Raw genomic sequence first — 27316 nt, forward strand, 5'->3', positions numbered from 1 at the left:
AATGCGGCTTCTCCGTTCGAACGCCCAGTTAAAAAACCTTAGTTATCTAAACACCTTAATTCAGGTTGCACTCCACATTATATATTGAAGGCTAACAATTATCCAAACCACAATAAGTCCAATATTAAACTGACTCGACTAACATAAGCTGTAAATAACTTAAATAAAATGCTGAAATTAACTCTCTATTTAGATAAGTGACTCAAATCATGAGCCTAATGTCTACGAGGTGGTCCGATCTAACTCGGATGACATCATTTGGATACGTATTTTGGTGTGTAGACATAATTTGATAAAACACTACTTGCTTATTGTGTTACTTGTGTATCCTGATTTGGTAAAGCGCTGCTTACTCTACGTTTTTATGCGGCTTTTTACATTAATCGGATCCCAGTATACAAACTCCGGTATTTGCCCAACCCTTACCTCCGACGCTACCTCGGAGTTTACCAGTACTAGAAATCTCTCCCTCTCTTCTTTCTCCACTTCCCTTTTCCCAGCACCAGACCCGAGCTAATACATAATAAAAGAGCGATAAAGCTTCATGGATTTCTCGGAGCAAGACGTGGATGTCTTCGGAGAAAACTACGGTCACGACAACGAGGATGAAGAGGAGAATCAGGGCAAAGAGGAGGACGATGAGGAGGGAGGAGGAGGCGATTCCTCCGGCTCCTCTTCTCGTTCTTCTTCCTCTTCCAGCAGTGGCAGCGGAAGCGCGAGGAGCAGAGGTGGCAGCAGCAGCAGCCGAAGTCGAAGCCGAAGCAGCAGCGACGGGGAGGACGAGCACGACTCGGCAGCGAACAGGATCGGAGCCGTGGGGCCCGAATTGATAGAGGAGAGGGACCTATTTGGATCCGACAATGAGGAGTACGTTAGGACGCCGGCCCGTAGCGCATTTTTGGTCCCCGGTAAGGATCTTGACATGGGTTTGTATTAATTCGTTTGGCTTTCCGAGAAAAGTGAGTTGCTTGGAGGAATACCCATGTTTGCTAATGATGAAATTTTCTTGTGGTAATTGGAAGGAATCTCGCTCACATAAATTGTAGTGAAGAATAGATTTGTTTGAGTTAGTGGTAAATATCGTTAGCCTTTTAGTGACTAAAAACAAGAATATCTCAGCTGGCAGAAGAAATCTAGGGTGATTACCAGCTAGATTATTATAGTTGAAGCTCAATCTATCCCCATAGGATATCATTAGTTTTTTATTTGGAATACTCAAGAGGAGTAACCCAGGTGATGTGAGCACAAAAAATGAACCTGATTACTGGAGCCAGCCAAAGTGCAGCTTACCTTTTCTGTCTTTTCTCTTAGAAGAAAAGTCCCTTAACTACTACTACACAGTTCTGCGTGATTATTTATTTTCATAGAGATAGAGCAAAAAGTCTTTACTTCTTACAAATCAAGCCCTGTGTTTTGGCCAAAAGCACAAAAGCATAGGCTTGATTTGTAGATTGTTATGTGTGCATTGTAAATTGTAGTATCATAAAAAGGTCGACTGTGGTGGTGATGAGGGAGAGAAGATATGGAACTTACCTTACAAGAAACCACCTTGTCAGAGCATTACCATTTCGCGATTTGCCTATGATTTGTTCTATCTATCATGGACCTCCAAAGGAGGAGCACAATGGAAAGGAAAGAAAACAAGGGCTCAAATAAAAGGGTGCTTGAGGTGCCAATAATTGATGTCATTAGTTTGGTTCGAGTCAATCCAATTTATGATCCAATACATATCTGGTCCACGATAAAGAATACTCAAATTTGAGTCTACCATACCAGTTCCCGTATCGGCCAATACGGCCACTACAATTGATACTAGGTCGAAACCAAGGGAAAAGTAGTTTCAACCCATGTTCGTATAGTTGATACTTGAAACTGTAATAAATAGAATTGTTGTTGAGGGATGCTGATACAGATTTGTTAAAGGTAACTATGGTTTTTGTTATGATTCGGCTTAATGAAGTTGCAAATAAAACTTGAGATCAGTCCCGGTTCTGATCTAGGGCAGAACTTTCGAGGAGAACTACGGATGATTTAGCCATCCAATTGATCTGAAACTTTGGTAGATTGTTCCTCTTGAAGTAAGGGATTCAACGCAACTGAAATTACATCGATCGGAGGTCTAGAACAGAAGTTATAAGGGAAATACTGACTGTTAGTCAGGTGGTGGCGTAATGGATGTGATTAATGAAAGAGGAAATAATAGTTAGGTATTGGGGGTGACAATGGCAGTGATGGTGAGGTAGAGTATTAAGTTAGATGAAGGGGTAGAGGGTGGACCGATCCTTGAGAGGCAAGGGGGCACGAATAGATTGAAGGAGGAAGGAGACAACGTCAAATAATGGATGTCGTTGGAGGAAGGAGATAAAGGTATAAGAAGAAAAAACTTTAATAATTCATCAATAATCTTCAATCAGGTTGCCTTCCACATATTTAGAGGCTAACCTAACAAGCAAAAAAATCAAAAGAAAATCCTAGGATAATACAGTTCGTTGATCACGTTTGAACACGAGTCAAATGCGTTTGAGCGCGCTAAATTTGTTCTCCGTCTTTGCTTACATGTGTAGGCGTTCGAACAGCACGTTCGAACGCGGTCAAACGTGTTCGAACACGTTAAATACGTTATCTATATTTGCGAACGTATGCAGGCGTTTGAACGACGCGTTCGAACATGACTTCTTGGCATTCGAACACGACTACCAGAAATCTTTATTCTTCCAAAGTAAAAGATATTTCCTTCGAGATGGGTTGGTCAGGTCCAAGCCTTATCTAGTTGAATCGTAACAATATTTGATTCCCTTCTTTCATGCATACTATAGCTGACAAACCTTGTCTGTTGTGTTTTTTATGGATATGGCTAACATTAATAGTTATGTGATCTTAGTCATTTTTTTAAGTCCTTAAACCATTTATTAAATCTTCATTGTTAGTTACCTTGATGGTTTTTCATATCAACTTTGTTGCAAGTTTCTTTAAATAATGTCTTCTAAGTAAAATGGTTTTGGTAGGGTTTGCAACGGGGATACCATTCTTTATACTTATAACTTCTAGGTGCCACATTGATAGGAACCTGATGCACTAGGAGGGATACCTTGTTGGAGGGCTTTAATTTGTGTGGTGAGAAGATTGGCATTAGGCATCCTTTTTCACGTGTTTGAATCATTGAAACAAACTTCTTAGCAATGGCAATAAGGCTGCATACATAAACTATACATTCCTGCTAGGTGACTGCACCAGTCACCATGGCATATACTTCCTTTGGAATTATGTCTCCCTATTTAGTAGATAATTTCTTCATTTCACTTTCTCATGTTATTTATCAAATATCAATACAAAGACAACCTTTTTGTTTTGTCACTTAGTCACTTTAAATATTTGCCTGAAAGCATATTGTATCCATGGAGAAATTCTATTGTAAAGCCTGCAAAAAGGAAAAAAAACATAAGATTGATACTTAAATCAAATTTCTCTGTAGGAAATTTTTGATATTCAATGTTAAAAACTTGACATTGTTATATTGTAACAAATTTGGAATATTTTAACTTTTTAAATTCCTGCACTAACATTAACTTGATAATAATACTGTGGTACTTGGGCCCTATTCACTTGTAGTATAATTTCAATACTAGCATAGCTATACTAATTCAGTAATTCTTAATATTAGTATAAGAGAGCTTATTCTAATATTAACTATTCTTGTGTTTCTTTATAAACTAGTATAGTATATAGTAACTACACTTGATGTGATATAAAGTAGAAATGGTAGTTTGACAAATACTAAAATATCTTTTATAATGGATGGATGAGGAGATGAGAGAGAAGAGAAATAAGAGAGAGAGTAATTTTAATGGTAGTTGATTAAAGTGATGTCTTTTTAAAAGTAAAATAATATTAGTAAATATATATTGGATGAAAGATGAAAGGAGAGAGAAGTAGGTATTACTATACTGATATTGAGATAAGTGATTATTTAGTTGCTATACTAAGTATAAGGAGACTTATTTTAGAATAGGATATTTCTTATTCCACAAGTAAATAAGAGCTTAATTTTTAACAAATTGATGCTATGGTTTTTCTATATAGAATCCTTTTGTCTGTGGCTGTTTTGTGACTTTTGTCGTCTATATTATTTCTTTATGTATACTTTTTTTTCCTGAAACTACTTGCTTGAAGTTTTCTTTTCTTGATTTTGTACTCTGTTTCAGTATCTTGTGCTGAATCCGTTTCTTTACTAAAAAAAATATAAAAGTCAAGTTATCCCTCTTGTTTCATCTTATATTACAATTCCAACTTGCATGAATTGTATATCTGTAACAATAAACATTTTTTTCTCCAATATTCAATATGGAAGCACTAAAGTGATTGTCAAGTGAATAAATATGTTATTATGTTATTATCCTGGATCATAGCAATTGTATGGCCAATCATTGTGGGTATAATGGTAGATGCCCGAGACCAAGTTACTATTATTTCTTTCTCCTCCCTCATGTTGAGTTTTTCAATTTTTCCTGATAAATGATTAGCTACAAAAGGATTTTTTTTTTTTTAGTGAACGTGTCACAGCTGATTACTCCTTTTTTTTACATTTTAAAGATTGGCATTCATGTCTTTGAAATCTAAAAATGGCTTTCAATTGATGTTCCAATATCCTAGTTAAATATTAAGTCAGACCAGACTAACACTGGAAAATATATGATAAATTTTGGTGCTACAAAGAACAATGAACTTTATCTTTGTCTTCTTTGGATGTTTGTTTTGAATGCACTTAAACTGATCTTCTAGAAATCACTTCCACTTTGATAAAATCAGGTAACTCTTTTAAAACATTCACTAAAAGGCCTATTCCTTCTTTATAATGGCTATCCATTTATTACAGTGTTGCCCCCTCTTCGAAATAGCAACAATCATACTAGAGGCAATTTTGGACGCGGTAGATGGCAACCTGGTTACTCTAATGACAGAGGTCCGCCTCTTCTTCCAAGGCCAGGATCTTATCAGCCAAGGCAAAATTTTGGTTATGGTTCTAGATTTTCCCATGCAAATGGCCGTAACGATGAACGTTTTGTTTCTGAAATGAAGCTTAATAAGAGTGAGGAAACTTTGTCTAGGAAGCCCATTGCATTTCAGGAGGTATTTTTGGTCTTCCCGTTTGTTCTGCAGTAAAATTACAGCTCTAGGTTTGATAATGTTCCACTGAATCATTGCTTACAGCCTTGTGAAATTGCATGCTATAGCCGTGTTGAAGGCGGAGAGGTTTATTTTGATGATCGCAACTTGGTAAGAGATCTGAACTACTATGCATTTCCCAATTTTGTGTTTCTTCTGGTAGCTTTATGAAAATATTTCCATCTCATTGCTTAGTGTTATCTTTGGCAATTTGCCAAAATGTGTTTATTGACTTAATAGATTTTATGCCATTTATTTGATATTTACATACTTATTTGCTTTCACAATGTCTGCAGACACCTTATCATTTTCATGCTTTTAATCTCATTTTTATGGATTTCTCATGCTTGTTTTGATGCATGTTAATCATCGGATAAATTTGCCATTTTCACTCTAATTTGGAAATTCTATTCTTGTTTACAGAGACTTTTTAAACGCAATGTCTGCGAGGATATCGGTACAGATTTAAATAAAGGATTTGAGTCATTTAAAGAGAAAATAGGTAGCCCTTTTCTTCACCAAGAAACATTTATCTATTGGTGCTGTAATGAACTAATAATAATATATCCATTTTATGAATTCTTCCTGATTAATTACTGCTTTATAACCAACTTTACTACAGTATCTGTTTGCTGGTGAAAGCCTTCCGTATGCAATTTGATGTCCATAAGAGAAGTACATAAAGGTTGATTGTGTTCCAACAATGAATTTACAAACTTCCATGACCATCTATTAGCTTGATGTCAAAATTATGCAGATCATCTTGAGGTTCTAAACTGAAAGTAAATTTATGAAAGAGAAGTTCTTGACATGAAATCTACAGAAGCAAATTGGCGGTAGAGTTATTTAGTTTATTTTCTGAAGTTAGGGTGGGCCATCCTAGGAGGAAACTCTCAGAAATTTCTCTAGACAAGGAAAGAGTTAATAGGAAGGAAGAACCTAAAAGTTTGATGCAATAAGACTCCTCATCTCCCAGGTACACTGATCAGGCAGTAAGACAAAAGCCCAATCCTACGATATCAAGTTATGTCTGACGTGTCTTTTTCTTTCCATTTGTAAGATGATCCTTGACTATAATCCCATCAGTTTCTGTTGAATCCAATTCAAACTTTGACTCATTTTTTCTATTGTAGATATCAGTTTGCTCATCTTCTTTTTCCATCACTTGATTGTCTTATTACTTGAGGTCTTAAACAAAAGAGTAATCTTCATCATGTTTTTCAGTCGTGATTCCTATCATGCTTTGCTTGTGTTCTTTCTGGAATGTCATGTTCTTTGGGATATATTTACCTCTCATGTAGAAGCATCAAAATTTGATCTAGACCAATGTTTCAAAAGGTGCATGGCAGATAGGTTTCATGGCACTTGGTGGGCAGTGAGATCGATGGCAGGTGAACGAACCCAACAAAAGATTCATGTTTTTCTCTAATTAATATTTACAACTAGTCTATATTACATGAAACTGAATTAATACAAATTATGTGGTCGATAATACTCCTCAACAGCCCAGGTTGCAGAAATTTCATGCAATCAGGGAACTTGGCGACCCTTCCAGAGGAAATTATGTGCATCCCTGAGTTGAGGAACTTCCTGCAGACCCAGCTACAGGAACTTCCTGCAAATGAATTCTCCTTTGTAGCCCCAAAATACCCAATTTCTGGAAATTCCTGCATTCGTGGATGCAGCAAATATGTTTTTTTGACACAATCCACTATTCCACTCCCATATTCCAACACTCATCACATTTGCCATATGAAAACATACATGAATGAAGACCTTGTGCAATGGAGGCATGGTTCGAAGGATCGTCTGATCCTGACTCGGATCCAAACCCGATCCCAATCAATTGACTAGGACCAGATGGGATCGGCCAATCCCGATCTAGATTTCCTCCTTTCTTTACTATTTCTCTCTTTTTTTCTCCCTATCATAGCTATTACTTCTTTGACGTAGAAATTCAGCTCTGACAAACTCCACTAGTGATCTAACTTCGGCAATCTCGGCTATGTGATTTTTTCATTTTATTTTATTTTCTCTCCTTTTATTTCTTCACTATATTTTTCTTCTTCTCTCTCCTTTATTAATTTTTTTATTTTTTATTTTTTGTTTCTTCCACTCTCTCTCTTTCCTTCATTGCAGTTTTGAGTAAGTTGGTAATTTTTTTAGTTTTAGACTTCATATGTGATTAATTATTATTTTTTTATTTTTATCATTTAAAAAAAAATTAAATTTTTTTTTGTATTTTAAAATAATATTTAGAATTTATGTAATTAAAATAATCCGATCCGAGCGGTCGATATGGTTGATACGTATTATTTTTCTGGGAGGCTCATCCCGACCCAATTTTTCGAACCTAGAGTGGAGGTATTAAATAGAGACAAACAGAAAAAAATATATGCAAAAAGACATGAAAGAATAAAATAGGGAAAAGATAAGAAACTTTGTTTAACGGAGAGGAATTTTATGCAGTGGAGGTGAAGATGGCTGTTGGGGCAATTGTCGGTAGAGTGGAACCAGCAATTCTGAGAAAAGATGGCAGCAAATGCCCTCTCTTCCTTGTCTTCCTATCTCCTTCTTGTTCTTCCTTTCTCACTCCCCGTGCTCTCTCAGTAAAGCTAGGGCTACACATGAACTCTGTTTTACTAAGTGGATGAAACATACTTTTAAGTCTGTCAAATAGGCAGTTAAAGCATACATGAGCTCGTGGACCCACACATCATAGTGGGCTGATATGGCAAGTTCATGCCTGATAGGGCACCTGACACAGTCCCTGCATTTGTTCCCATTCTTGCAGCAATATTGTGTTGATAACCGCACTATTCTATGATGCAGGCAATGTTGGCAGCCTCCATAGCTTTAGAATATTAATCTAGACAATAAGAAAATATAGGTTTCTGTCAAATCATTTTGATTTAAAACAGATCTTTATGTCAAATCATCTTTGTTTCAAGTGGCTTCTTTTATTTCTATAATTTGTTCATGTTGAATATAGTAAAAATGGCAAGTTTTATTTGAGCGTAATATCTATTCAATTCCCATCATGTCAGAATGCATGTCTTGTGTCTAGTTTGTCTTATAATATGACAAATTTTGTCTCTTGGTCATGATAAAGCTTACGTTAAATATAAAGGCTGTGCAGTATGGTACAAGCCTGTAATCTTCATCATTGTACAGTAATGCTATGTCATTATCATGTGGCTAAACCATTTCAGATTATTTATAAAAGGATGCCTCAATGAGAACTTTGGTCATCTTTACAATAGTACTTGAAACTTCATTACTATTTCTTTATTGGAGGCTTATCAATGTTAAACTTTGACATCAAAACAAAAACACTGTTTTTGATTTTGCAGTTGCACTAAGCAATTAATATCATGAGGCCTCGAAGTAAATTGAAATGTTTAACATATCCTCTAACTTAGTTAATTGGCTCTTTAATTAGAACAACTCTGATATTAATTACTAGCCCACGAATAAAAAGTTGTAAGACATACCATGAATCCTTGTAACTAACATCGTTTTAGAAAGAAGAAGCACAAATGATACCAACCTATAAGTAATAGTTCTAGTTGGATCACACAATTCCTAAGGGTTGAATGTCTAGCTTCTGACTTGAATTCTATCTTCTTAGTTCTTTGTAATATTTTTCTTGTTTTGCTGGTAACCTATGGAATTATAATAATCTTCCACCTTCTCCTATTTAAGTGAATTGGTTTAGGAAGTTAGAAGGTCTGGTTGGAAAAATAAATTTTATATTAAAGCATTACTATATGCTATTTCTTTTATTGTGTAATTGAACAATCAGTGTACTACTGGTTGTTCTATTGCTTATAATTCACATTTCCCATCTGCTGTCCATCAAGTTGTTTCATTGTCTTGGCGTTATCTGTATGCTCTTCTAATTAGTGGTTAGATTCTTGGCAGGCAAGATAAGTTTTTGGTCTGTGCTGTTTCTTCCTTTCTGTCTTCTTACATTTTCCATGAATCTGCTGTAAATCTTATTGAGTTAAATGTTTTATTTTTTGCGGCATCTTTTAGCTATATAACCTACTGCTTGCTCTGGCAATAGCTTTTCCCTGTGACAGTCATATACTATGATATTTGTAACTCAAACTGAAGAAATCCTAACTTATATTCTCCTCAATAATGGTTTTAGCATTAATACTTGTGGAAAATTTGTGTTTTCTTATCAGACTTGGGTTCCGAAGGATTTGGCGATCTTCTTACTTGTATAAGAAACAAAAACACACCTCTTCAAAATATACATTTTGTGGTAAATCCCCTATACTTTTAATTTATTGCTATTTCTCATCTGCTTCATTTCTTATCAGAGATTACTTATGTTCTGTTTACTTATCTGCATGATCTTTGGCAGACCTTCCGTAACAACCTTAACAAGGTACATTTCTACCTCAATTCACATTAATCCTTCTTAAAATGGGTGTTGTCTATCTTGATGTGGACTGCAAAAGAATCATGAAAATTGGGATTTTTTCTTCGCTTGAGCTCGAGCCTAGGTCTAATATCCATATTTACCTTGCATGGCTCATCTACTGTCCTTGATAAATTGCATTTTGTATGTACTTCTGGCATTATGGATATGCTTGTTGATGGACAAAATAACATGTTGTATCATCAGATACTGGCTACAGCTTACATAAGAAATGAACCGTGGAAAATGGGTGTCCACAAAAGAAATGGTGTTGTTTATCTTGATGTGCATAAGCTTCCAGAAAGACCACAAAGTGACATGGACCGTCGAAGGTAATTTCATATCTGCACTTAAATATATGTCCACTTTTCTGCAATTATTGTGTGATCATAGCACAATTATAACTGAGTCCAAACTTTTGGATCCTTTCTTCACAAGATAATATTGTTGAACTATTTTAGACCAAGGTTTCAAAACTTGGTATGGGATCGGGATTGGCCATCCGGAAAAACGATATATACTGGCCGTATCGATCGTATCGGCTGTATTGACCGGCCGTATTGGATCGGACTATTTTTTAATCATAGAAATTCTAAATATTATTTAAAAATATGAGAAAATTTCTAAAAATTTAGAAAAATAATAAGAAAATAATAATTATTCATATATGAAGTCGAAAAACTAAAAACTACATTAATTTATTTAAAACTTTGATGAATACCGAGTTGGCTCTCCCTTTTCTTTCTCCTTCTTTTTTTTTCTTCCCTTTCTCTATTACTGCGAAGGCAAATTTATTTTTTCTAATTTTCTTTCGTTTCTTCTCTTTACCTTCTCTCTTATTATCACAAGGCAAAATTTTTTTTCTCCCTCTCTCTCCCTCTCTCTCCCTTTCTCTCCCTCTCTCTCCCTTTCTCTCCTCCCCTCTCTCCCTTTCTCTCCCTTTCTCTCCCTTTCTCTCCTTTTCTCTCTCAATCTCTCTCTTCCTCCTTCTCTTACTGTCGCAAGGTATTTTTTTTTTCATTTGTTTCTCGCTTCTCTTTCCCTCTCAATCTCTTCTTCCCTCTCCCTTTGTTACTCCCTCTCAATCTCTTCCTCTCTCTCACTCTCCAATCTCTCTCGTCTCTCTATCTCACTCTTTGTTACTGCAGCAGAAAATCTGCTGCAGTAACAGAGATTGGAGAGAGAGAGAAGAGAGAGAGTGGAGAAAAGAAAGAGATGACGAAGAAGAGAGAGGGAGATGCTAGAGGGAGAGAGTAGAGAGAAATGAGAGATATGGGACACCGATGAGAGAATAAATAAAAAAAAATTAGAGAGAAGAGAGATGGAGTGAGAAGAGAGGGAGAGCCCGTACGGCCGATCTCAATTTGTTTCAGCCGATCCCACTCGTTATTGGTTGAAACTTGGAACTATGTCTTAGATGATTGCATGCTGATTGTTGACATGCACCTGTGCTTCTGGCAACATAAGTCATAAGGAATATACTTACTATAAGCTTAAGTACGATGTTTAGTGAATTGTAGGGTACATAACTCAATTCTGATAAGCTTGTCTTATGTCAAATTTAATTGATCTTGTAAACAGCTTACTCCTCCAAGATAGCATGTTGTAATTGCCCATGAGGAAGTAGATCTCAATCCATGTCGCAATACTGGACAGAATTAAACACGAAACTTCCGAAGGCAGTATGGATCGATCTAACCGTTGAAATGATCTAAGATTCAGATATGTTTTTCCTTTAGAAGTTAAGAATCCAATGCAACTAGAATCTCATCGATATGATAGGTAGATCAAAAGATATGGTGAAATTAATAATCAAAGGTTAGGAAATAGTGGAATGGAAGTTGGTGATATGGTTAGAGTTAGGATTATGGGAGATGATGATTACTGTGGTGGGTGAAATAGTATCTTGAATAAGATGAAGAGAAAGAAGGGAGCTTGTAGGTATGGTTGGTCGCTGGAGTGAAGAGGGAGAAGCGTTAGCTCAAGCCTAGATGCAAACATATATTCAGCGACCCTTCTCCCTCTTCACTCCAGTGACCAAACGCCTAGATGCAAACCCTTCTCCCTCTTCACTCTAGCGTTCGAACGCCCTTCGATTACGTTCGACACTAACTAGAAGTTTTCTTATTTTTATCCAAAACAAAAATAGAAAATGATCTAGTTCGAGGCAAATTGGTCATGTCCAATTTGTATCTTAATTAAGAACTACAACAACTGACCATGCTTTCCTCATCTAGTCCTTAAGGTGTAAAGTGAGAAAAATGGTCCATTACGTTGTCATCCAACTCCTATGTTGCCATATTCGTGGCTGTCCTAGCCACTCCACTAGAACCTCCGTCTTCATTCATCGTGTCGACATCACCGCTCGTATGGGTTCATCCATCTCACGCTCCTTAATGGTCTCTGGTAAGTTAGTTCCTATGGCTAGATCGAGTCCAATCATAGCTTTTAGAACTGAGATAGAAGACTGAATGTACCCGTGTCCCTTTAGGTAGCTCCAAGCGATAGGCTACTGGTCCAATATGCTCTAACACCTTGTATAGGCCAAAGAACTGATAGGACAACCTTTTGTTTTTCATAGGCCACAAGGTCACCTGGTGGTATGGTTGTGCCCACACAAAGACCCAAGCACTCACTTCAAACTTGTGCTCGCGATGTCCTCGGTCATAGACTTGTTTTATCCGGCTTTGAACTACAGCGATGTACTCATGAAGTCGTCTTAATATCTCATCTCGATCCATCAGCTCCAAGTCCACCTCCGACCTTTTTGTAACTGCTAATAGATTATATGTCTGTAGCACGGGGGCAGTTTGTCCATATACTATTTCAAATGGAGTCATCTAAATGCTATGCTAGTAGGCGGTATTATAGGATCACTCTGCCCAAAGCAAATACCGCAACCACTCTTTTAGTCGATCCGCCACGAAATATCTTCAATACTGCTCAATGCCTCGATTGACTATCTTGATTTAGCCGTCTGTTTGTGGATGATAGGTCAAACTGAGTGTCAACTGTGTCCCCTGTAGTCTGAAAACTCCACCCAAAAGTTACTTATGAAGATGCGGTCCTTGTTAGAGACGATCATCCTCAGCATCCCGTGAAGCTTTGCTACATCCTTCACAAAGATCTCAGCAACTGCCCTTGCTGAAAATTGATGTGCTAGAGTTGAAAAATGAGCATACTTGCTCATTTTGTCGACAACTACAAAAATAACTTAATACCCTCAAACCTTAGGTAGCCCCTTTATGAAGTCCATTGATATGTCCTCTCAGATTTTCTCTAGAGTTGACAATGGTTGGAATAGCTAGCTAGCTTGAGAGACTGCCTACTTTTGTTGACAGAGTTGGCACTCCTTGACGTAGCGCTTTACATCTGCCTTCATTCCTATCCACGTACAGCTTTGAGAAAGTTGCTTGTATGTCCTCAGCACCCCTTCATGGTTCGTTGTTGGAGTGTTGTGGAAGTGCTCCAACAGCTGGCGGCACGCCTCCAAGTCCACAGGCACACGGATGCGCCTATGGTCCAAGTTCAACCCATTGTGTGCCTCAAGCTTCAGATGTCGCATCGGGTCAGTCATGATTTCTAGTAAAAACTCAAAATAACCTTGGTCAATTGTACCTACATGCCTTAGGCCCTCTAAGAAGGGAAAGGTAGGAGTAGAGAACGCTGCAAGCTCGGCTGGCGGGTGACGGGATTGAACATCTCCAGCTCGATTTTCGGTCCCCTTCTTGTACACTATCTCATAATCGTAGCCCATCAACTTGGATATCCATCTCTACTTCGCAGGAATATGTATGTGTTGCCCTAAGAAATACGGAAGGCTCTACTAGTCTGTACAAATCACAAATCGTCCTCTAATGAGGTAAGGACGCCACTTGGTGATCATGTGAAGTATCGGTAGTATCTCTCGCTTATAGGTGGACAATTGTCTCGATCTTTTGGACAAAGCTTTCTTGCATCAGCGTTGCTCCTATTCTAGTACCCAATGCATTACACTTGATGACAAATTACTTGGAAAAGTCCTGCAAGGCAAGAATGGTCATGGTTGATTTGAACTCCTAAAAGGCTGTCGTGGCCTTTTTTCCCCCACAAGAACCAATTCTTCCTTAGTAGAGCGGTCAATGGAGTGGATATCTTCTTATATGCAGCAACAAAGCGACGGTAGTACCCCATCAAACTGAGAAAATCCTGCAATTCACAGGCGTTCTTTGGTTTCAACCACTCCACCGTGTAACGTATCTTCTCGAGATCGGCGGCCACGCCATTTGCCGAAATCATATGTCCCAAATACTCCACCTGCTGCTCTCTCCATAAACACTTTAATTTCTTGACCTTGAGCTCATGTATTTTCAATAAATTTAGCAACTCTCTCAAGTGCTATAAATAATCATTCTAAGATTTGCTATAAATAAGAATATTATTGAAAAATACAAGCACATACCGACAAAGCAAGGGGTGAAAGATATCATTTATTAAGCCTTGGAACATTGTCGATGCATTTGTTAGACCAAACGGCATAACCCAGAACTCATAGCGGCCGTCATGAGTTCAAGATGTCGTTTTGTGAATATTATTTGGGTGCACTTGGATTTGGTGGCCGACCCTCAAATCAAGTTTGCTGAAGAATGAAGCGCCTGTTAACTCGTCCAACAACTCTTTAATAACCGGAATGGGGCACCGATCATTAACAGTGATGGATTTCAGCGCTGATAATCCACAGAATCGCCAACTCTTGTCTTTCTTCCTCACTAGTAGCACGGGTGAAGAATATGCACTCGACTGGGCTGTATGATTCCCTGATCCAGCATCTCGGTCACCAATCTAGAGATCTCCTTCGGAATGTAAGAGTAGCAAAAGGCCTCACATTTGTTGGTTCGGCACCTGACATGATCTCTATATGGTGGTCTACCTTTCGCATTGGCGATAACTCTTTCAGCTTCTCAAAGAGGGCCCAAAACTCCTGTAGGAAATGAGCCAAATCATCAGCTATACCTAACTTTTGTGTCTCCTCAGGCTCCGTGAGAGCTAATTGCATCAAGTAAGTTGGGTCCATTGTGCTTGACAAGCCAAGTAGCGGTTGCAAGGTACCTATGGTGCAGTCGAATGCCGTTGAATCGCACTCTCCTGCCGTTGTGCTTAAAAGTGAGGCACATTTCTCCAAAGTCAAATGTGACTGGACCCAAGCTCTATAGCCATTGTGTTCTCAAAATAACACCCACTCCATGGAGTGCAATCGGATACAGGTTCATGACAAATGTCTCTGGACTCGTACTTGAATGGTACTACAAACATTGCCAGCTCGAAGCGTCGTCCCATTGTCAATAGTGATAACAAATCTTATCGTTGGTTCGGAAGTGAGTCCGATCTTTTGAATGCAACAGCTAGAGTTTTCTTATTTTTATCTAAAATAAAAATAGAAAATAATCTAATTTGAGATAGTTTAGTCATGTCCAATCTGTATCTTAATCAAGAACCGCAATATAGCAGTATTAGAAATGCTCTTCCAGAATCAAAAGCTACAGTTTTTATGCATAAATGAAGACTTTTATCACAGAAACGCATGAATGGTGACTGTTGTACTTTTCTTAATAATGGTAGGTTTTCGGTTCCAATATGACCATCTTCAAATAAATTAACTTGCAGGGTGAAGAATATAATATATGATATATTGGATGTTCGTTTTCTAAGTTATCTCCTAAAATGATGCACGATTTAATTACTATTTACTAGCCAGATCTTGGCAATGGTTTTGATATTCTTCAAACATTATGAAATGTCTGTTAGTCTTCTTTAAAGCTTTTTTGAGAATGTTTCCGTCAACCTACTTTAAAGGTCTTCTTGTGATCATGTAATCCTGCTTCTTCAATCTTATTATTTTTATTTTTTGTTAGACTTGAAATCATTTTAAATAAATGAATTAACATAAAGGAGCTGATCTGGTCATCTTGATCTTTGATCTATCAATTGGTGAGCCAATGTTTCCATACAGCCATTTTAATTATAATTCCTAAAGGTTGTCTTTTGTATTAATATGTGTAAAGTCCCAATTATTTAATGGTTTAAACTTTGTGTAATTTAGTTGATTGTCTGATAGAAAGTTACAAACCATAAGACCTAAATTTTTTGCCCCATTTTGCAATTTAATGGATCTTGTGGAGAGTATGAATTTGATTTTTGGGTGAAACTGATTTGTTTCGGCCATAATTGATCCTAAGAAAACAACTAAATCTACAAAGTCCAAGTTTGATTTTAGGTATTGGGTTGGACCTTTAGGTTTTCCCACCAAATTCAAACGAAAAACAGTTATTGATTTCTAAGATCCAGTGGTCCAAATTATGCTCAACAGGTTGACAGTAGCAAAGAAGTTTTATGGAGCTAAGTGGATAACAAGCTGCATGAACCTAAAGCCGGTCTCGATAAATTTTCTAATTTGGTTTCTTTTAATATAAAGCTAAACAACAACTATATAATTAGTAATCTTTCATATCAAGTCTGAAGAGAACACAGGAATTAAAGAATAAGGAGTACACAAAAAATAAAAGTACACTTATTTGTATCAAAGAAAGTAATAGAAAGAGTCAATAATTTCACGTGGCACCATCAAAAGAAAAGGAACAGTTTCTAACTTAATGTGCCAAAGGCTTTTACCTAAAGAGTAGTCATATTAAATACATCATTCATCACACTATTAGATTTTTTCTTACTTGATCATCATAGTCATCCATCACATTTAGATCTAATTTGCCCTCATTGCCCTTTTGAATATCCAAACTATACCTTTTCAATGCCTTTGGCTTATCTGATTATGGTTGATGAGGAATCATTAGCCACAAATCATAGACCCTTTATATTAGTCCTTGATGGAAATGTTGGATATAATATGTTGCCATTTTCCGCTACTGCGAATATAGGGTGGTGACGAGATGGCCATGGCAACCGCATTTTCGGACAATGCTAAGCTTTGTAATTCTCTTTATTTATTGTTAGAAACCTGGGGGTTTCCTCTCTTCATTCCCCTTGTAGTGTCTGAGTTGATTTGTGTGATACCATTTGCCTCGTTTTGAATTAAGGAGGCATGATCATGGCGACATGCGTAAGGACTACAATACTACAAGCAAGACAACATCAGAAGCAACTCACTTCTTTACTTGTATGCTTGCAATTGGATATACCAAGCCATGCTATAGGCATAAATAGTGCCAACCACTAGCATGGCACAACATGGCATGGCTGTGGCACTTGTAGGTCATGCCGTAAGAGAGGGAGAGAAAAAGGTAAGAGACTACTCACCTTTGCCGCTTGCCGAGTTGTTGTCGCGCGAGTTCGCACCTCCGTCAAATGCCCTAGCCCGAGGAAGGGAGGAAGAAAAGTCGAGAGAGAGAGAAATCCAGATCTTCTCTCAGGCTAGGGCGCTCAACCGGGTGCGAGCTTAGGCGACAGCGAGTCGACGATAAGGTCAAAGGAAAGCAGCAAAGCTATTAGGAGGGGTGCCGTGTAATACCCCTTGTCCCTCGTGCCATGTGCCGATACGTTGCCAGCACGGTTATTCATGGGATATACAGAGAGCCTCATTTTGTATGATAGCTGTTTGGCTGGAAATACTAAGAATTGAGCAGTAAATAAGCTCTGGTGATCCAATGTGCATATAATTTGGTGACCTGCAATTTTGTTCAGGATTCTCTTATGGCTTTAGTACTTACTGGCCGATAATGGCTAATGGTCCTGTCAGTTTAGATGCTTTATATATTTAAAATAATGAAACTTAAACCACCAAAACAACTGAAACTGTGATTGTTTAATTTTCTTGGAGACGGAAGCCTGAATGAAAACTGAGAACTTCAAACATTGCTAGAAGCCCTAGTCAGCTCTTCTTTCTGTCATAGCAGGTCTATCATCCTCCATATAAATAACTGATAGATTCTTCTTTTTGTTCTTACATCTGCAAGAAGTTAATTACCTTTTATTTATTTATTATTATTATTTTTTTTTTGGAGAGGATGGTATGTTATTAGAAAGCATAATAAAATTAGTTCCTAGTGAAAAGGAGTTCATTCATGTAGGTCCAGATTTATTTGCTCCAGATGATTAAGGATTATCATTCCACTAATTTGTGGCTGTGTCTTTTAGCAGATGCTATTGGGGCTATGCTTTTGAAAACCTTGCCACTGAGAACTCTAGAGATCCTGATGAAAATGGGAAAGGTATTGATGCAAATGTAGAGTTCTGTTCTGTGATAAAAACTAAATTAGGTGCACATCGAATTATTATGGGAGCTGAGATGGATTGCTGTGATTCCACTGATGATGGGAGGAGGTTTTTGTGGAGTTGAAGACAAGCCGTGAGGTTTCTATTTCTTTCCAAGAATAGTAATATAGTGGAAACTGCTTTGGGCTGCCATATAGTAAAATTGACAAGCTTTTACAATTGGGTTCTTTTACAGTTGGATTACCATACAGAAGAAAGATATGAAAGAGAAAAACTACTAAAATTCTGGGTAAGTTTCCTATCCTCTCTTTGATATGTATGCTGTTAGAACCTACTATAGCATGTAAACTGCTTAATCATATATCAGGTTTGTGACCGCCTGTCTCTCTTGGTTCTTAAATTAGTCCTGTCCTTTACTCTTTCTTGTCTAGTTTTGTTATGCCATATTGATGTATTTTAAGAATAAAGCTTTTATATATATATAATAGAGATTAGTATCTTGGAAGTTGGAACAAGTATGATCACTAGTATCTTGGAAAAAGTGCTCTATAGGATCTCGTCATAATTGACTCTTCTAGATAGACGTTGAAAAAGGGAAGAAGCAATTTATGCTACACTTCTATGCATTTTTATCCAAAATTATATTATTGCTTCAATTATATGTGTGATGTTAATGACAGCAATTCTTAAGCTTCTTTGAATACATTGGTAAGTAAAACTGCATAGCTTAATGTTACTGGCAGTTGCAAGAGAACTACCACACATTATGCTACATATTTCTGACAAGTATTCCCTATTCTGCATAAGTGGTGGTATGCAATTGGATTCACCAATGTATTTTATTTAATTGTTGGAGAATGTTAGATATGTTTTTCTTCATCATCCAAGCCGTTTCCCAGTACTACAGGTTTGGCGGACTCAAAACTTATCTGTATTGATGATGCTTTAATTTTTTTTTTTTTAAAGTTTTCAGTGTTAAATTGGTTTGGTCTCTAGAAAATTAAGTTTATACTGATAGCTTACAGACTTCCGTTCTAATTGAAGAATACCCATTACTAGAAACAAAGGCTAGTAAGTAATGCTGACCTATAGTTAAGGCGGTGCCAGTAATAAATCCAAATAAGAGTTTTTCTTTGTAGTTGGATCAAAAAATTACATTGGAATTGAAACGTTTAATATACATTCTGGCCATTATATCCCAGAATTTATTGCACCCTTCTAAGTTCATTGATTTGTTTCTTCATGAGGACACTATATTATTGGAAAGCAAGACCTTGCATTCTTGGCTCTTGACTCTTAAAGGTCCCAGATCAACCAAACCTCATTACTTCCTTTACATTCAATAACTGAATGAAGCATCACATTCTCTTATAGTCTTATTGGCTTCAGCTGGCTTACAAAATATGCTTATAAATGTCACGCTTGAACTGTTAATCATTAATTTATTTTCTTTAGAGCCCATAGTGAATTACTGCTATCTGATTTCTCTCTACGCATAAGAAAACTGTCTCTTGAAGGCAAAGGGGTAATTATGTAGAGAAATCAAAATGATAATCCACTTCAGTTTGACACTTATCTTGCCAAAACAAATTCCCACAATTGGTACTTGCTAGTCTGAGCTGAACAAGGTAAATTTACAGATGTCCATTGAACTTGCTATTCATCTATTGTTTTAAAAGCTTTTGTGCTGGCAACCTATTTTTATAGAAACTCCAAGATGATTATAGACAAGGTCACTTTACAGATATCCATGATATTTGCTTTTTCTTTCTGACTTTAACTGCTAAAAGTATTTAAATTTCAATTGATTGATTTGTCTTGCATCTTGATTTGAGACATGTTAACCTGATGTTCTTTATTGGAAATTATGCAACCTTTCATCCAGAGTAAAAGTAAATATTCTTTTAAAGGGGAGGACTTAATTATATGTTGAAATACTACCATTGGGGCGTATTACTCAATGCATTTTTTATATAATTTTATACGAGAGACTATTAGGATTTTTATAAATAATCCTGAGTATATAAATAATCTTTCAAAGGGAAGGACTTAATTCTATGTTGAATTACTAGCATTGGGGTGCATTTCTCATGCTAAATATTTTGATAATTTATATAAGAGAAAACATTAAGAATATTTACAAACAAGCACCTTCATTATTAGGAAATTGCAAAATAACAACTTTAGTCTCAACTATTTGTAATTTGACTCCTCTATTTCTAACTATATTCTAAAGGAAACATCTTCTCTCGGCTTCCGCCAAATTGTGAAGAATAGTCTAACTATAGTTATTTACATGTTTTGACTAAAATATTGTTTCTTGCATGGTTCCAAGTTTTGGTCCATCCCAAGTGGGATCAGCCAAACCGGATCGTGATCAGCCATAGCCTATCTCGATACATGGACTAGTTTCGGCCAGGTATCGGCCGTATTGGCCGATCCCGCCCGGTATGGGCTCTCCCTCTTCTCTCACTCCATCTCTCTTCTCTTATCGGTGCCCCATTTTTCTCATTTCTCTCTACTCTCTCTCTCTAGCGTCTCTCTCTCTCTCTCCTTTCTCTCTTTCTTTTCTCTAATCTCTTTCTCATTTTGTCTCTCTTTTTCAATTTTTGCAGCAGAAAATCTGCTGCAGTAACAGAGAGTGAGATAGAGAGACTAGAGAGAGAGTGGAGAGTGAGAGAGAGAGAGAGGAAGAGATTGAGAGGGAAAGAGAAGGAGAAAAGAAATGAAAAAAAAAATCAGAGAAAAAAAAAAAACCTTGCGACAATAAGAGAGAGGGAGAAAGAGAGAGATTGGGGGAGAGAGAGAGAAAGAGGAGGAAGAGAAGAAATAAAAAAAGTTGCCTTGTAGCAGTAAGAGAGAAGGTAGAGAGAAGAAAGGAAAGAAAATTAGAAAAAAATAAATTTGTCTTGGCAGTAATAGAGAAAGGGAGAAAAAGAGAGAAGGTGAAAGAGAATAGAGAGCTAACTTGGTATTCATCAAAGTATAAGTTAATGTAATTTTTGGTTTTAAGACTTCATATTTAAATAGTTATTATTTTCTTATCATTTTTCTAACTTTTTAGAAATTTTTTTTATATTTTTAAATAATATTTATATAATTAAAAATAATCTGATTTGATACGGGCAGCCAATACAGTCGATATGATTGATACGTATCATTTTTCGGATAGCCGATTCTGATCATGGTACCGAGTTTTGGAGCATTGCTTTCTTATTTTTTGGGAACTTAATATTAAAGGAGGGCATTAGTCAAAAGATTGTACAACCTAACTGAAATCAAAGAGAGGTGGCCTTCTGTTAAAAATATGTGAGTTGAATTGCAAGTAGTTAAAATTGAGGTGGTCTATCACAATATCCAGAAAAATGTAGGTGGTTATTTGCAGAAAGAACCCATAATCTAAGTACTTCTAGCATCTTACTCTGAGTTCTGTTGATGTCGTGCATATCATAAATCTGATCTAGAGCTTATCGCTGCAGATCCAATCATTCCTTGCTGGTGTCCCTTATATTGTCATTGGATACAGGTACTTTGTTTCTTAAATTTGTTCATATCATAATTCTTTTCTTGCCTTATATTTTCTGTATACTTGGCTTTTATTTTTCTCAAATTTGATTGGACATGATCCAGGTTACTTGCTGTATGTGGTACTAACACTTTTTAATTGGTTTTGGAATGTTACTCTTGAGTTATTAATGTGAATAACAAAGGAGGAATGTGGACCATTTGAGCCTTCCTAAGTGATTCCACATTTGTGCTAGCTAATTTAGAGTTTGAAGAACTTGATTTCAAGTAGTTCACTCAGTCTGTATTAGACAACAAGGTTGTTGAGATCTTTAGGAAGATGTGTAAGGGAGGGTGACTATTGTGAACATATTTGAGCCTTCTGCCCTTCTCCCATCAATAATGGAATCAGCCACAAAGCACAATCAGTAATTGGGCTCCAGAAAAAAATTTGAGCAAATTTTATCATTGGCTGTCTATCTGGTAGAAAACTCTAGATATTAGCCAAATTTGTAATAAAGAAAATCAGTGGTAAGAATGAAATCTTCTTGAAATCTAGAAGTAGGAAAAGTTGCCTTATTTCGAGCAATTTAATGTCGGACATCCAACAAAAGCTTTCTAAGATTAAGTTATACTTGGAAAAGAATCAGGGCAAGGTAGAGCCAAGTGACAAAATTACCTTCACAATTTCTAGGGGATAGGAGATTTCACAAATCCATGTGTTCTTGAATTCACACTTTCTACAAACATCAAGCTTTTTACTTTTTATCGGAAAATGACATTTTTTTTAGGGTTATTTTTTATTTTGAACGATAAGCCCACTTTACATTTTCTTTGCATGTCGGTTTTTTTTTCTCGTTTCTCTTTCAACTTTGCCCTTGTTGCGTGATGAATAAAAAACTAATTGTGATTACCCTTTTATTGAGATGAGAAGATAGAAATCTGCTATATATTTAACAGTCTGTATTTTTTGTAAATTGTACTATTCTGTCACTTTTGCTTTAGAAAGATGTGAGCAGTAATAAATATTTGTTCTCTTACATATATTTACTTAATACATAAAATAATTGTGAATTATGTTTTGTTAATTACGTTCAATAACTGTGAATTACATTCTGTGAATCTGACTTTTTTTTGTAAATTGTACTATTCTATCACTTTTATCTTAGGATGACTTGGGTGATAATAAATGTTTGCTCTCTTATTTGTTTGTGTATTATGTTGAAATTATTGTGAATTACATGAGTAATATGCAAACTATAAGAGTAATAATTTCGAATGTATTACATAATTACTATATTTTCTCTTTTGGTTGGAGGAAGAAGTGAATTTTTAGTTAATATAGAATACTTGCATGTCTAGTCAGTTGTTCCCTTTGGTTGGAGGAACGGGCATGTCCAATCGAACGAAAGATGCATTTAAGTAGTTGATAAATGACTTGTAGACTTGTACATCTCTCTCTCTCCTTTTCATATGGGTTGAGGGTAGATTAGGAAGAAAATAGTAAGAAAAGTGTACATGCAAAAAAATAAAATAAAATAAAATTCAAACAAGCTTCTCATTCAAAGTTGAAAAAAATTATGTATTATGGTGCAAATCACCCTTCTTTTTGTGGTGCAAAGTTTTATGGCCTTAGTGTGCATAATTAGTTGTACATCCACACAGTTGTGTGATATTTGCAAGAAACTCCTTTTTTAACTGATATGAGGGCAGTTGGCTCAATAAATGAGAACAGTATATTCTTAGAAGGAAGAAATAAAAGAAGATCCATGCTAAATTGGAATGTACAGAGTAATGTATCATTTCCACTTTACTGCTTACCAATTTGACCTTTTGCTATACTGCAATTAATTCTCCATAAATAAATAAAAAGGCTATCGTGCAATTTTAGACTCTTTTCATTTTGCTTCTCCTGTAGTTTACCAACTTGTTCTTTGCTGGACTTGTCCACCAAGTCATTGCGTATCGGCCTTGATAAAGTAGCTTACTCTCCTCCATTTGGATTTCAGCACTACTGATACTTCATTATTATTGAGGGATTCGTCTCAAACTCTTAATGTCAATTATTAGATGAATTTTTACTGCCATTCATTTGGCAGTCACTTTCATTCCATGGTTAAACATTTGGACGGTAAGATCAAGATGACTTTACAAATTGGGAATGATTTGCAAGATAAATCTATTTATAATCACATTAGCAAATATGGACGGAAACACATTATTTGCAAACAAGGGCTACTTTGCCTTTCTAGTGAGCACATCTTATGTGGAATGCTTTTATTTACGTAAGAAATGTGTACATTTACATTAAGCAATGTATTTCTTTTGTATGCAATGCATTAGTTTATGTAAGCAATACGTACACAGTGCATTTCAATGCAACTTATCATTACAATATGTAGACCTTGTAGGCAAACATGACTTTTGGTTTATGTTTGCTAACGTGATTATAAATTTGAATTAATTTGCAATTCAATTTATAAATTGGACTATTAGTCTGTTGAAATTTGGTTTTGAGATTTATATTAATATCTCATTGCATTGATCCTTGCTGCAGGGATGATGGTGGCATACTTGTGCGCACTGAGAGGCTAAGAACGAAAGATATTACACAGAGAGTGAAGATGAAAAACTATTGGCAGGTTTGTCAATATCTTCTGTCATTGTCATTCTAGATGTGGCTACTTTAGAGAGCACTACTATTATTTCATATGCATATCATTCAATTTGTTAATTTTCTTCTCAGAAGATAATATAATGGTACAAGAATCAAACAATATTGTAATATTATTATGCAGTGTGCATCACTATGCATGCTCCTTATCAAGCATATTGACATCCTTCCTCGTGTAGTATAATAAAATGAGTTATGCATAGATTGTGGCTATACTTTAATTCAGATAACAAAGCTATTATGCAGTGTGCATCACTATGCATGCTCCTTATCAAGCATATTGACATCCTTCCTTGTGTAATATAATAAAATGAGTTATGCTTAGATTGTGGCTATACTTTAATTCAGATAACGCTACAATTGCACTTTTACCAGAAGACCCATTCATTGAGGTTTCTTGATGCATGGGAACACTGTGCAAACTGCTAGTTTATTGTGCCTTGACCATTACTTTTGAGCAGCATGAATCAATTTTTTTTCAAGCACAGAAGTAACAATGCTTGTTTTGTTAGCTCATTAAATTCTGCTATTATTTCCACTGTACTTATCTTTCCAGTTCAGTTAAATCCTTTAATCCGCTCTTTGTACCAGAATATCTAGTTTCACCTTCCCCACATCTCTGCTTGTTGGCTTCAAATTAGACTCATCCATATGTTTATTTAAAGTGGAATGATTAGCTTCAGATGTTATTTTGATAGAACTAGTAGTTATGGTGTTAACTCCAGCATAAGATCATTCAGTTCCTTTGGAAGTAACAACTTTTAACCCCACTGCAGGGAGGTGTATGCCTGGCATTTGCTGATGAGGTTTTGTGTTGGTTGTATGGAACTGTAAAAGAGAGTATGTATTCTTTGACAATTCCTTTCACATGTGTCACAATTGATCAATTTGTTAGTATATATGTTCATATTATATGGGGAATGATTAATGTTGATTGGCTGTATCTTCAGATGAAGACTACATCCTTCAATTTGTTCAGCCATTTCACCGCCTGGAACTTCTCCGAGCTGAGTCTTGTCCAGATTCCATTACTCAACATATGGAGCTACTCTCAAGTGCCATGGAGTAGTCCTTCCATTGGACTTTATAAATTTCCTTAACTAAATTAACTCGTTTTGCAGGCAGCTTTGCATCCTCAAGTTTGCCAAACAGCACTCACCTTTACATGGCTAAGGATGCTAACTTAAGTATCTTCGTAAGCTGATAACTTCTGTAACTTCACAATCTCCTTGGAAGATAATAGACTGCGTAAAGAATTGTTTGTTCTGCTGGCCTAGGATGTCTTAAAAACTCCTTCAAAAGCAATACATTAGATCTTGTAAAATTATGGATAATCTTTTTTGTGTAATAAAAGAACTTGTTTCAACACACGTCCTGGGATCATTACTTACCTTCATTTCAAGCTAGTACTGGTATGAAGAAACTTATCAAATTAGTGATCTTGTTTGATATCTTGATGCAAGGAATGATAACGGACAGACTAAATGCTACTTTTGGTCGTCCAGTTGGTCTTGATGGGTCCGTAATGTGCAAGACTAATTTATTCGATCAGGAGTGCTGAACTCCGCAGGCAAGCTGAATGAGCCATAAAGAGCTTTGGAAATGCTTTTAAGTAGGGGTATAATCGAGCTGAGCCCTGTTCAAGCTTGGTTAAAGCATCAAATTTGAATTGATTATTTTCAATTCGAGAATTTCAAATTAAGCCTAATTTAAACCTGAATATAGTCAAGCTTAAATTAGATTTTGGTGGTTCATACTTGTAAAATCAAATCAAACATGTAGCTAAGTTTTCTCAAGTCCAGCCTATTCAAGCTGTGTTGTGCTTAAGCTCAGTTTGAAATAAAATTTAAGTCTGATCGATGAGGGTTGCTTACTTTGACAGCTATATTGGGTTTCTTTGTTGAATTCAGTTATGCGGGTTCTTCTCGGTTGATTGCATAGAATTACTCACTTTATAGAATCACTTTCTAGCAACTAAACAGTAGTAGAATAACTAATATAGAACACAGGAAAGACACCTAAGAGTAAGCTAGTAGGCAGGGGAGAAGAAGAAGAAGAAGAATGATATTTATTGGTGAATGAAGTAACTCTCTGATTAAAGGACCTTACATTGTATAAGTGTTTTTGGGTTCAAATTTCATAGGCATCAATTTAATTGAAATATCTTTAAATTCTCATTTTTTTTTCTTTTTTTTCTTGTTCTTTTTTTTTTTTTTTTTTTTTTGGTGCATTTGTTGCCTTTGCTACCTGTCCTTCCTTATTTTTAATAAAAAGTAATAGATGAAAACATCCTCCGTTCTTCCTTTCTGTTCTTATTTCTTCAACCCAAATAACCAGCTCCCCTCTACACACAGCTTATAATAAGGGGAAGTAAGAAGTAATATAATCTCTCCCTGATAAGTGCAGCATCTCCATCTGCATGGAGAACAAAGTTCCCCTAAATACCCCCTCACGAGGAATCTCGGCAGCTGACTCACCTCCTCCCTCTCCTTTCAGTTCGAGTACTCATGATCCCTATCCACTCCATTCAGCAACTTCAACTCCCTGATGAGATCGTCCACCTTGAATGTAAGGCTAGTCTAGTACTAGAACTTGGAATGTAAGGCTGGTCTAGTACTAGAACTTGGATACTAACAGGACTCACGTCAAGCACCTTAAAGGCATGCGGCGTGTAGGCAATATTGTCCATTAGGCAGCATTGGGACATGTTGGTGTAACGATCCAGAGTAGAGTGCGCGCGAGCTGTTGGAGAAGAAGACCGGCTATTTTGCAAATAAATCTTATATCATTGATACATGGGTCACATTTTTTTACTTTCAAATCGTATCGATGGCATCCTTACTTAGACACCCTCTCACCACGTGCTCTACATGTGCTGTTACTTAGAGGGGATGAAATGTCCAATTTCGAGCGGTTAGGAGGAGAGAGAAAGGGGATTTGAGTATTATAATCAAAATCCCTAAATCCCTTGTAAGAAACTCATTTGAAAATTTTCCACCATTCAATGAAATAGCTCCTGTTCTCAGCTGAAAGGGAGGTCAATCCATATTGTTCTAGCTAATTGCTGTAGAATCCAAAGGGATCCGGGCAATTAGAGTCTCTTGCACTACCGTTAGGATTCCGATACTAACAATTGGTATTACAGCAGTCATGATCAACTTCCGGGGACGTGGAGAGCAAGGCAAGGGTAGCCATCAATGAAGTGACTCAGTTAGCGACCTTGGCAGAGCTCTCACACAATAACGAGCAAGAGAGTCAAGAGTTGGCGAGTTAGCTTCAGATCCGTCCTAGGCCCATGTTTGCTCAAAATTGAAGCTATTTTCCTAAAATTAGCCATC

The 27316-nt window shown here is 36.5% G+C and overlaps 1 protein-coding gene across 1 annotated transcript; it reads left to right on the forward strand.

Annotated features, from left to right (window-relative positions):
- The first annotated feature begins 406 nt into the window (after positions 1 to 406).
- LOC140770327 (NAD-capped RNA hydrolase DXO1) lies at positions 407 to 25347 on the forward strand. The gene is given in 14 exon segments (XM_073111476.1): positions 407 to 908; positions 4874 to 5127; positions 5209 to 5274; positions 5587 to 5665; positions 9357 to 9436; positions 9539 to 9562; positions 9803 to 9927; positions 17726 to 17910; positions 17913 to 17938; positions 18036 to 18089; positions 21280 to 21326; positions 23862 to 23946; positions 24755 to 24818; positions 24929 to 25347. Coding segments are annotated over 14 exon segments (1572 nt in total). The 5' UTR covers positions 407 to 544; the 3' UTR covers positions 25048 to 25347.
- The last annotated feature ends 1969 nt before the right edge of the window (positions 25348 to 27316 follow it).

The sequence above is a fragment of the Typha angustifolia genome, chromosome 11 (assembly GCF_048772165.1).
Source record: "Typha angustifolia cultivar Huaian chromosome 11, ASM4877216v1, whole genome shotgun sequence".
In the NCBI taxonomy this organism is placed as follows: Eukaryota; Viridiplantae; Streptophyta; class Magnoliopsida; order Poales; family Typhaceae; genus Typha; species Typha angustifolia.